We start from the raw sequence: 12,777 nt of genomic DNA on the forward strand, positions 1-12,777 counted from the left end.
AGGGTAATCAATACATTATTACTAAGTAAATGATATTTCTTATTATGAGGGGCATTCGGAAATGATTTACAACAGCAGCTTTTTGTACATTATTTATTAATGAGCAAGTGTCAACGTACATGGGATCTCTCAATACACTCCCAATGACAACACACTGCTGCCACCTTTCTTGCAACTTCATTATTGCATCACAGAGCCACTGTTTTGGGGTATTATGCACCCACTGGTGGACAGCTGCCTGCAATTCTTTGTTGCTGCTGATACACTTACCTGATAGCACATCCTCCACATTACTGAATAAAGCATAATCTGTTTGAGTGACACTCAGTGAATATGGTAGGTGTAGCACAGCAATGAATCCCAGCGATGTTGACTTTGTAGTTGTGGCATTGCTGGTATTGGACCATGCCCTATCGTGCTAAAGGGCATTCCTTTCACAAATGTCTCTGTTGCCTTTGCTGAATCCTACATCTAAATCACATAAGGGTGTCACGGTACAACCTGCTGTTGACACAACCTCAACGTTCCTGCAGACTGCGGTTTTTTGAAGACGATTTACACTCTTACTTGCAGTTTCCCTTCTACTACCAAACTCAGCAATCCAGTTGTAAACTGTCTCTTAGCAGGTACTTCTTCACCACATGCCACCATTAAATGTTTACAAATATTTGTTGTTTTTCACTACTTCCTTCCACAAAAACCATACGGTTCATCTTTGTCCATGATAGTCAACTTCCATCTTGTTCATAGCTTTTTCTATTTTACAACAAACAAGTGGCGTCCTTTCACTATACACAGTGTTCACAACTGCCATCTAGTGTGTGCGTGGTGTACCTGCTAGAATTAGTTCATTGTCTTACAAAAGGATGTATCTACAGTTTCAGTGTTATTTGTAAAAGACAAATGTAAATCATTTCCAAACGCATTTGGTGACAAGTGTGGCTACAATCGTCTTTGTTGGGCAATAAGACCATTTTTTTCCATGTTTAATGTTAGCAGTTGGGATCACCTGCACGAATATAACTTAGTGCACTCTCAAACAAAGTAATTATGTGTATCGCATAGAACACAACTATTTTTCCCAACTATATTTAGAACCGAGCAAAAGCAATATCATAAGCTCATATATAATATATGAACTGTAATTAATCACATTTCCAAGATTCTGCCGGGCAAAAATCTTGCGTTTTTAGTTATTCTAAATAACTGATTTACAATTTTTCAGTCATTATCAATTTATGTTCTGCAATTTCTTCTCCACAACTGAACCAAATTACAGACATTCATGATGACACCCACTGCACATATTTCTTATTCTAAAATATCTAATCCGAAAATCGATAACCATATTCTTTTCTGTGAACTAATGCCCATCAAAGTTCATTCATTTTTTTTATATTTTTATTCTGTATATGAGATTTAATATAATCACATTTAGTGTCGGATAATAAGTTACATAACTCCGACTTCAACTAAGGAGAAAGAATAATATTTGCACAATTATTTTTTCCAACATGATCACAATCAATGTGTATCAAACCCCCACCATAGAGGCTACAAAATGAATAATGTATCCACTCTTACAAATTAGCCAACAGTCAATAACATTTTACAACAATTTCTTATATTTTAAAAGAACTATTATCATAGCTAAGAATGGATCAAATTTTACAGCAATAACTTTTTTTTTTTACATTTTAAGAGAATCATTGTTGTATCCCTTTTTTAATGCCAAGAAACATTCGGTCACTATTTAAATACAGTTGCAGCTCAGGCCTGTAAATCGAAGTAGGCATACACTGATGAGCCAAAACATCATAACCACTGCCCTCTACGAGACTGAATGCGGCTTTATGTGCATGCGATGTGGTAAGGAATGTAGTTAACAGAGACAACAGTGGAAACATTCTAATGATGATACAGCCCTTAAATGGGGAAATCCAATTACATAAGTGACTTCGACAAAGGCTAGATCACTATGGCCCAGCACCTGGGAATGAGTTGTCTTTGGAACAACGAAGCTGGTCGGTTACTGCTGTAAGCATCTGTGGAAAGTGACTGAAGGATGGTGAAATCATGAGCAGTTGGCAAGATATTGGATGTCCACATCTCACTACATTACGTAGAGGCTGGAGGATTGCTGCAGTGTCAAGCAGGATTGGTGGCAGATCTAATGACAGAAGAATGCTGGTGCAGCCACAAGTGTTTTGGAGCACACTGTCCAGGACACACTGTTGAACATGGGGCTCCATAGCAGGCAACCCACACGGGTTCCTATGTTAACCCAATATTGACAGGACCATTGAGACTGGATTGAGGATCAATGCAAATGTGTCATCTGATCAGATGAATCACGCCTCATGTTACACCAGCATTACGGTTGTGTCTGGATAGCCCATCATTTTGGTCAGTTTGTTTGTTTATTTGTTTAATTGACTGATATTTCTTTAGGGTGGAAGACAGCTGAGGTCATAAGTGCCCGTGTCATAGCTTAAAATGGTCAATTACTGAATCAATTTGAAGTTGATAATATAATCAGCATAATCGACTAGAGCAGAGGAATAGCAATGATCACGTCCCCTCTGAGGAGGTTGCTCAAATGGTTGACAAATATCCTATTCCATATTACTACGATGAATAAAAAGTAAAATGTGATCTACAGTTTGTGCTGTATCCGCTAAAATATCTGATACTTCAGATGGCAAACGTACATTAATATAAACAGTTCTAAAAATGGCACTAGATCAGAAAATGGCATACTGTCAATGGTTGGTTGCAGTAAGCACAGAATGCTATGTGTTCGCCACTTAACAAATGACTGAATGAAATGACAGTACCAAATATGAAATGACAGTACCCAATACACAGCCCAGCTGAAAGTATCTCTTCACAATGAGGGGGGCAAGAGGAAGTTGTCCAAGCTGTTGGGAAGTGTTTAATTTCCTCAAGTTTGTTCCCATATATTTATGCTGGAGTGACAATTTTACTAGGTGCAGCAACACAGAAATCATCTGAAGCAACAGAACAGCTGAAAGTCCTGGGTAATTGAAGTGCAGCCTTGACAGTTTCATTTCTTGATGCTCTGGTGTGACCAGGGACCAACATGGACATCACAGTGGCTACATCATCAGAGAGCAAGTGGAGGCATACTTAGATTTTTTGTACTAAGGGGTGGTACGTGCATAGCACAGAGGCTCTGGAGGGCACTAAGTGTATCTGAACATAATACACAATCGAGAAGTGTGTTATCGGATGTACTGGGTGGCTTGATGGAGGGCAAAAAGCTCTGCAGTAAAAAAACGAGCTCTGGTCCAAAAGCTGGCATCTAAAATGTTTGTTGCCAATGACAAGGGCGCAACTGACACCACAGATGGTCTTGCAGCCATTACCGTAGATGAAGGTGCTTTCTCGAAGTTGGATGCAAAGTTTGAGAAACGTACAGCGTAGGTCAAATCTAGAGTAATGTCCTTGGCAAGCGAACTAAGGCCAACATGAATGGAGTTTTCTGCGCAAAGCCAAGGTGGTGAAAGTCTCTCACCCATCAGGAACATGGCAAGTAATGTAAGGTTGAGACTCCAAAGCCGTATACAAAAGCAAACTCTGGGAGGCAACAAAGAAGTTGCACTAATACCATATTGGTGTTCATGAGAGTCATAAAAAAAGGATGCATGGGATGGATGGTTGGACATGGAGGACAGACAGCATGCATATCTGCTGATGAGAACATCACATCATTATGAGAGATGTAATTTAGCAGCAATTACATAGAGATTCGTAACTGGAATACTGTAGAAAGCTCCAGAGGCCAAACATATACCTCAATGGTGGATTGTATAGATGCAGATGAGTAAACGAGACACCTATAGACCATTTTTGATTGGACACGGGAGTTCATTCTGGTGAATGCTCTAAATATGCACCACGCATTGGATGGCACAAGATGGTGGTGGCAGTAGCATGGTATCGGGGACATTCACCTGGGTTTCCATTATATTTGCGATAGTAATTGAAGGCACCATGACAGCTATGAACTACATGAAAATTATTGTACAACACCTGGATTGCTTTATGCTTGACATCTTCCCCAGCAGCAGTGGCATCTTCCAGCAAGATAACTGTCCATGTCACAAGGCCAGAATGATAGTACAGTCATCATTTTTTTTTTTTTATTTTTCACCGTTCCTTAGTTGGTTCAAAATTTGTGGAGGTATTTTCCATCTAAGCAAATAATTTAAGACAGTTTGTTTATTGCCATACACATTTTGTTTCTTTTATTTGTGAAGCATCTTCAGTGGTCAGTAATACATGCTTCCTTTTATACATATAATAAACTTAATATGTGGTGGTTGCAATATGTTACATTCTGACATGTTATTCTCTTGTTTTTTAGGCTGGAATCAACTTTTGTAGCATAAATTTTGTGATGCAACAATATCTTTCAGTATTACTTATGATTTCCAGCACTGTTAGCCCATGTGCATGGTCCTGGAGATATGTTCATGAGTCTCCATGCTCCAGTTGGCCAATTTCCGACATTCTTCCACCCAGATTTGATTCAACACATTCCATACATCACTTGCAAATTGTATTGTCAACTGTCGCTGAGCGTTCATAATTCATCCTTAGCGTGTTTTGTGTGTGTGGTTTGACATTTTTGTTCGTCGTGTGCATGCATGTGTGGTGTTCTTTCTTGAGTGTGTGTGTGTTATATATATTAAAAACAAAGATTCCAAGACTTAGCAAGCGGGAAAGCGCCGGCAGACAGGCACATTAACAAAACACACAAACACACACACAGAATTACGAGCTTTCGCAACTGGCAGTTGCTTCGTCAGGAAAGAGGGAAGGAGAGGGAAAAATGAAAGGATGTGGGTTTTAAGGGAGAGGGTAAGGAGTCATTCCAATCCCGGGAGCGGAAACACTTCCCTTAGGGGAAAAAAAGGACAGGTGTGCGCGCGCGCGCACACACACACACACACACACACACACACACACACACACACACACACACACACACAGACAGACAGACAGACACAAGCAGACAGACACAAGCAGACATATTTGTGTGGGTGAAAGAACAGCAAAAATTGGCCAACTGGAGCATGGAGACTCGTGACCACATCTCCAGTACGACACACATGGGCTAAAACACAACAAAATGAAACATAATAACATACTGTAAATACCACATAATAGTTTTATTATATGTATAAAAAGAAACATGTATTACTGCCCACTGAAAATGCTTCACAAATAAAAGCAGCAAAATGCATATGGCAATAAACAGACTGCCTTCAATTATTTGCACAGATGGAAAATAGCTCCATGGATATTACAGTGGTTTGAGGAGCATTATAGTAAACTCACATGGATTCCCTTACACTAAAGAAGATGGGTCAACTGGAACTTGACAACACTATAAAGTGCTTGATGAACACGTAATTTATGAGAACTGAATGACTTGTGTGTTGTCATATGGTCCATATACCTCTGAAAATGTACCAATTGCTTGTGAAATCAATGGAACATGGAATCGCTGCTGTACTGAGTTCCAGAGCATTTCTGAGAAAATTTGGAGAACGTTGCAGATAAATTCCCTGCCGTGCTACTGTAATAAATAGTGGCTTTAATTTGGCACCCTTAGAATGAGAGAGTCGTCTGGTTAAAACTGGTGCCAGATATAGGGATTCATGCAATATCATTCTGAAGATTTTTATGGAAATATACTTCATCCATTTACAGAACCAACTCATGTCCTTGACCTCCTAATAACTAACAGACTCAAACCTTCAAATCACTTAATGAGCTGAGAGTCCATGACCACAGACCAGCTATAGCATTAATGACTACAGAGGCAACAAGGAATGTTAAGGAAGGTAGAAAAGGTTTTGTTTAGCAAGAACAATAGGAAACAAACTGCAGAGTATCTGGGCAGTCAACCTCAATCACCTCTGAGGACAAAAATGTAGCATATAAATAGATATAATTTGAAAGCATAATACATTACACCTTAAAAATGTAAGTTCCGAGCACGGTTCAGAGGGACACGCAGCCCCACCATAGTTCAATGGCCATGTCAGAAAGCTGACACAGAATTTCAGCAACTGTTTGCATCCTATTTACTGAAAGGTATGATCATATCCATCACTCAAAGAACCAATGTAGCCCCCTGTAATTGCATGTGTCCTGCACCCTACACGTCAGCCTCCTGCTCTCATCAGGAGCACAGTCAGAGTGAAATGGCGGCACATTACCAGTACCACTGGTCACTGCAAGTGCTGGCAGCTGGGCCAACTCCTTAAGTCAGTTGTGCTCCTGGCAGCAGCAGCAGTAGGCTGCTGGTAACAGTACCACTTACAGCTTTGTGGCTGTGTCTCATTAAGTGAAACATCTCGAACCTGGACAGTGAGTGAGACATAGATAATAGTTTCATTCTACTGAAAAAACTGATGGAACGAAACCAGACGGTTGTCCCATCACTCCCCACAATGAAGCAGATGGTGACAGAGACAACTGCTGTACTGAATTCGGTCTTCCAAAATTGTTTCACTGCACGTGATCATAATATAGCTCAATCATACAGAAAAGCTGAAATGACACACACTGAGGTAAGTCACCATAGAATAGAAAATCAACTAAAATTGCTCTGCTGTGACCAGATCCAGTGAGATAAATAGGATTACTGAAAATCTCAATTCTACCACCTCCAAAAACAATGTGCAGTACACAGGAAAAAACCAATGCCATACTAAAATCACTAACAAATGAATTAGAAAAAGAAACATCAACCACTAGATTGCACCCCCATATCCTCTAACATGCCCTCTGTAAACGCAAACCATTTCACAAACAACATGCCTCTATGATGTCACACAACACAGCATAGTTACATCACATGTCACAGCGGATGGGTGACCCCCTGTAAGATTCTAAATGGATTATGTTAAATAATTTGCTGCTCTATTAGCAGCAATATTTTGGATGTCATTAGAGCAACGAAGAGTATCGAGCAGTTAAGGCAATCCTATTTTCAAAAACAGGTTGTCAGATGCACATAATTAGGGGTACACTTTGGTGGCATGAATCTGTTGTAGAATTAATGAAAACATTTTGTGCTAGTATATTGTGACTTTATTGGTGAACAAAAGGCTACTCTACAGAAATCAACATGCATTCAACAAACAGAGATATTGTGAACTTCGACACAAATTACTTGTTCACAAGATGATCTAAAGGGGTCAGATGTGTTCATTGACTTTCATAGGGCATCTGAAAATTTCTGCAGTACCTGCTTCCAACTACTGTATGACATTTGGGACTTTTTAGTAGATAGAACTCAACATGTTGTTAATGTGATTAAATTAATGGATGTAAAAGTATTAATGATTATCACTGAATTTAACAATAACTGTAAATTAACTATGTGTAATGGTCCACAGAACCTGAAATGCAATATTCACATAAAATTAGCTGTAGGGAAAGCACATGTTACATGGTCATAAAACATAATTCATCCATGGAAGGTGTGGCAAACAAAACATCTGTTTGACAGATTCTGGAGTACTGCTCATCAGCCTGGAATGCTTACTAGGCTGGATAAATACATGAGATAGGTAAGATGAAACATAGAATAGTGAATTCAGTCACAGGTTCCTTTAGTCAGTTACACACATGCTTTAAAAAGCTACTGTGGTAGATATTACAGGAGAGAATCATGAAATATAGGCCATTACTCCTTCCTCTCACTTATGTCTTGTGAAATGATGACAACGAAAATATAAGAGAAACTGGAACTCATATGGAGGCTCGTTAAGATTGTTCTTCTCACACATTTTTTGCAAATGGAAAGGTAAAGGGAGGGAATGATAAGAAGCACTTTGTCTCACAGATTGTAAAATGGTTTGCAAAGTATGCACATAAACACATGTTAAGTTTAAGGACAGCAAGTATAGGTCTACATGCCTTCTTCGATTGCCAACTGAAGTCAAATTGCTTCTAAGCTGTAATTTCATGGTCTCAAAATTTTTTCAGGAAAAGGGTATCTGGAACACTTCTCAAATTTTAAAATTAAAATCATGAAGACAGTTTCTCAAAGAGCTTAATATTATAACTGCTCAGTACTTCATTTGTGATTGTACGTGACATTATGCTGTACCGGTACCTTTTACGGAAAAAAGTGTTAAAATAGTACTTTAAGATACCTAAATGTCAAAAAATCACCCTTGTTGCCCCAACCCCCAGGACGTCATAGTACCACGGCCTCTCTTTTTACAAATCAAGCACTGTGACTGTTCCTAGTCAATGTGTTTATAACAGTCTAATTCATGTTATAGTAAACCCCATTAAGTGTTAATTAAGGCTGTCCACATACATCACCACAACATGTAGCAGATGATGGGCCATATGTTAATCTGGCTAAAGTTCAGAATACTTCCAAACATATTATCCACACTTCCTCTAATAAAATCTCCCAAAGTGCCTAGCCAGTATCCAAAAAGGAAGTTCAGAAGACAGTGGGTACATGGATTCAAGTAAAGCTCAAGAATTCCAGGAGTGTTTAATAGGTGCCCTGGTATGAATTGTTGCCAGTAACAATGGAATACAGTAAAATTTAATGTGATATCTCCATCCATAGGTAATACAGACAATGGGATCCAGCATGCTGAAATATAGTTAATATTAAATTGATACCTGATACAAAATCATTTAATGTAAAAATGTAAAGCTTATGCATTCATGTTTTTTAAAGTTTACTTGGGTAAGGTGCTATTAAAGCACACTTTATTAATATACTTTCTAGATTCTATAAAGTCTCCATTTTGTAATGAAAACATAGTTACGCATAAATATGATCAAAGATCAGTCTTGGTCAGCTGCCCAAGTGCAGTGCTGGAGAGAGTGGAGAAAAATCAGCATATTAGATAAATTTACATGCATGAATTTGTGGCACTGAACAGATATGTAAATAAAATGCTGAAAGGACTCTTTATTCATTCAGTCAAGTGTGTGTGTGCGTGATCATGAATTCTATATAAGTAGTTGTGATTGAACTACTTTATTCAAAGATTACAATAGGTCTGTTCTATAAAATAACATTAAACATCAAGTTTTTCTTTACTGTCTGCCAGTTACGTAGTGAACAGTTTCTTCTCATGGAAACTGGAGACTTCCACGTGAGTGCTTCACAAGGTGAAGCATTTACGTGGTTTTTGCTGGTTGCTGACCGAAGGCTGTTTCTCCCTAATTGGGGCATGAAGCAAGTGTGTACAACACTCTTATTATAGTATGTTTCGGCGCACATAAGAATACAACACGAGTCAGGAAATATTTACATTAACATACACATTAAAGTCTATGGCCGATCCACATACAGTAGTTTACAGCAGGAAACTTTTACATCTTTTGTATACCATTATTTTCGACATAGACAGACATTGCAACCACTTAGGAGGTGCACTAGATAATTTTATGCCAGCCTAAAGAAGTAATGACTAATTCGTGGCCTTTGTAATTTTGTAGATGCACTTCGCAAAAATGTACTGGGCTAGTACAAAATAACAAGGGCCACAAATTCGTCATTACTTCCTTAGGCCGCCACAGAATTACCTGTTGCACAACCTAAGTTTCATATTAACCGCAAGTCCTGCTGCCGTTCTGCAGGGATTTTCTTTTTCTTTTGCGTCAGTATACATTACAGTCTCAATCATTAGCAAACAATGCACATTTAAAAAAAATCCCTATTGCAAGTCAGATAACCGCATGCGGTCTTTAAGGCACATGTTTTGCAATTGTAACTGTAATTCACGAACCACTGAGGAACGTCGTTACTTACTTTGAACACAGAAACGGGATAATCCGGGGGTACCAAGTTAAAACAAGATTCTCGCCTTGAAACCACTTTTCTAAATTCAAACAGCCTGGAACAAAACAAAAGTTTTGATATCTGTCAGGTGCAACAAAATCTAAGGGTAACAACATACTTTCCTTGTTTTTACCTTTTCAGATTTTCTGTATTCCCCCAACCTTTCGTAAAAAATTTTGTCTGTAAAATATTTCGGTAAACACGATCCAAACGACTGCTAGAAGACATATTTACAACACGTAGTTACGTGCACCTATCGCAGAAATATGTCATGTTACAATCGCATTTAACTTTATGATAACAGAACAGATGTTACTGCACAGAACTACAAACAGGCAATTCGAGCAGACGCTAAGCCTGTTGTTCACACCCGAGGCACATCCGACTCTAACACTTCTCGTCAACACGAAGATGTTTTACTTTTTTGTCAATTCTACTTTCCAGCAGTGTAAGAAAGTATCTTCACGCGACATATTAGTCGTCTATTTTAATGCAGTCAAGTATTTTCCTGTGTATCAGCCACACATCTTTCAGTGAATCTCCCATTTATCCTTTAGTAACTCGTCGCAAATCGAACATCTTTCTCCACTCACTGTCAACGAATGTCCATTCATTCTACTTAAAAGTTCCTTTTTCTTTTCTTTTTTTTCTTCAAGAAGAGCGCTGGCGGATACTATCGCTTATCAGTCATTTCGGAACACTGACTTCCCGGATCTTTCCGCTAATTTAATTATAGCTATCTTATCATTCGTTACGTGGCAAATAGAGTAGGACTCCACACAGTTCTCAGCAGCTGTAATTTTTCAAAGAACTCCGTACTTTGGAATGAAACTGAAGACGTCTTCAAATTATGAGCAATCACGTTTGGCGTGTTTATTTCTCTCAGGGATATTATCTTTTCTTATCACTTTTACTTATGAGCCTAAGTAAATATGAAATAGGTTCTTGAAGGGCTACTTTTATTCATGTTGCAACCTTAGATTTTGAATGTGATGACTAAAATATAGTTGCTGTTAACTGAATATCTTTATAAGTAAAGTGATATATATGTTTTTACAAAAATGAAATGTAGCATCTCACTCTACATGAACTCAATTTTCCTTTCTTAGCCATGAAATTCTTCCGTTATGGAAACACCAATAAACTACGGTAGGAGATTCGTTTAAACTTCGCTATTACTCATTCTACTAGTAGTGCGATATATGTAAGGTTCCCTTTCATATTTATATGTACATGCGTTAAAAGACAATGGGATTTCAGGCTTCCGAGACTCGCCAACGTAGATGTAAAATGTAATTTCCTTTAAAAAAAAAAGAGGTGTTTTCCAAAATTTAGACTCGATTTTGATTAGATTGCCTTCACGAATTCGGATTAACTACTCATGGTTTTTTCTGCTGTAATAAATTCTTTCAATTTGATGACTTTTGTAATATTGTACTTTATCAACACATAAATCATTTGATGAACTGCAGGTACGTTTGATGGGCAATAAGTCGACATAGCGCTACTATGGATTGTGTCACACGATGTTATTGCAAATACGGATGTGGTTAAGAAGACAGGGATAGTCAGGCAGAGACATTATTAGAGATGATTAATAATGCACTACATTTAATAATAACAAGAAATAAAATATTACAATGTTCGACAATACGAATTATACATGAGATGAGGAAGGGACTGAAAAAACGTGTGATGAGACAAAAATAAATTATTCAGATAGTTAAGGGAGACCAAAATTTAATTGTGATGAGCAGCTGGAATTCGATAGCAGACAAAGGAACAGAAGGAAAAATAGTAGGTGAACGTTGATTGGGGAAAGAAATGAAAGAGGAATTCGTCTTGTAGAATTTTGCACAGAGCCTAACTTAAAGACAATTCAGCTGGCCATCATATCACGTCACGTCACATCAAAACATTCTGCGATGCATTTCAAATGGCGATATCCACTCCGGCTGTCTCGTCATGTCACATCACAGCACGCCACTGTCAAAGCTTACCGGGAAGAAAGTTTTGATGACTGACCTACCGACATACATGTATATTTGTGACTGACCTAATCTGCCCATTATCGATCACATGACCCTGAAGCTCGTTTCCTCCCGATGCACGGCCATGCACACATCTGCATATTTCGTTTCGTTGTGGTTTGCATGGTTGATATCAGTTGTTATTCGTCATTTTTAGTCACTTGTTATAAACTGTTTCGTTTCGTTATTTGTAATTTTATAGTAATTGACGAAAGATTAATTGAAGCAGTGAGGCAGCAGTCTAAATTTCCCTAAGTCGCTTTTGGCAAATGCTGGGATGGTTCCTTTGAAAAGGCATGGCTGACTTCCCTTCCCCATCCTTCCCTAATTCGATGGGACTGATGACCTCGCTGTCTGGTTCCCTCCTCCAAATCAATCAACCAACCAACCACATTTATAAAGTGGATTTTTATACATGTCGATACTGTATTTAATATGTTACAATGAAATGAATTGCAATATCATTACAACTTGAAGAGAAAAAAAACACTGTGGGTAGATTCAGATTGAGCAGTAAATGGAATGCGTACACTGTTAGGTATTTGTAGTGTTTCGTAAAGAAATGGACTGAAAGATGCAGACACTGCAACAGTGGCAGAATGCTATTTTGTGAACTATACAGCAAGTAATGTATTACAGTTGTTTATTTAAATATGTGCTTGTTGCAGGGTTATATAGTGTTAAGCAGCTCTCTGCATCATGTATGAAACATTTTGTCTCAGTGGTCAATATTTATGGGGTTTCACTGGCAAATCCCACTACAAATAAGGCACTTAAACTATTAAAAGCCAAATGCACGATGTGAAAGAAAACTGGTAAATCTTAAAGGGAAAGTTATTGAGAGAGATATGACTACTGGAGAAAAAGTTGCACGGAACTGGCGAC

At 38.3% G+C, this 12,777-nt stretch overlaps 1 protein-coding gene across 4 annotated transcripts in view; it reads right to left on the reverse strand.

Annotated features, from left to right (window-relative positions):
• LOC126281255 (protein ABHD18) overlaps positions 1–11,380 on the reverse strand; it is a 167,928-nt gene extending 156,548 nt beyond the window's left edge. For 3 of the 4 annotated variants that reach the window (XM_049980055.1, XM_049980054.1, XM_049980052.1), the window contains exons 1-2: positions 9,996–10,726; positions 9,833–9,917 (exon numbers count right to left, since the gene is read on the reverse strand). In XM_049980055.1, the coding sequence (XP_049836012.1) occupies positions 9,833–9,917; positions 9,996–10,090 (180 nt within the window). In that variant the 5' untranslated portion in view covers positions 10,091–10,726. Of the gene's footprint in view, positions 1–9,832; positions 9,918–9,995 lie in introns of all 4 variants that reach the window. The other variant, XM_049980053.1, reaches the window with a different exon arrangement.
• Positions 11,381–12,777: the final 1,397 nt, after the last annotated feature.

Source organism: Schistocerca gregaria, chromosome 7 (assembly GCF_023897955.1).
Source record: "Schistocerca gregaria isolate iqSchGreg1 chromosome 7, iqSchGreg1.2, whole genome shotgun sequence".
NCBI classification, from domain to species: Eukaryota; Metazoa; Arthropoda; class Insecta; order Orthoptera; family Acrididae; genus Schistocerca; species Schistocerca gregaria.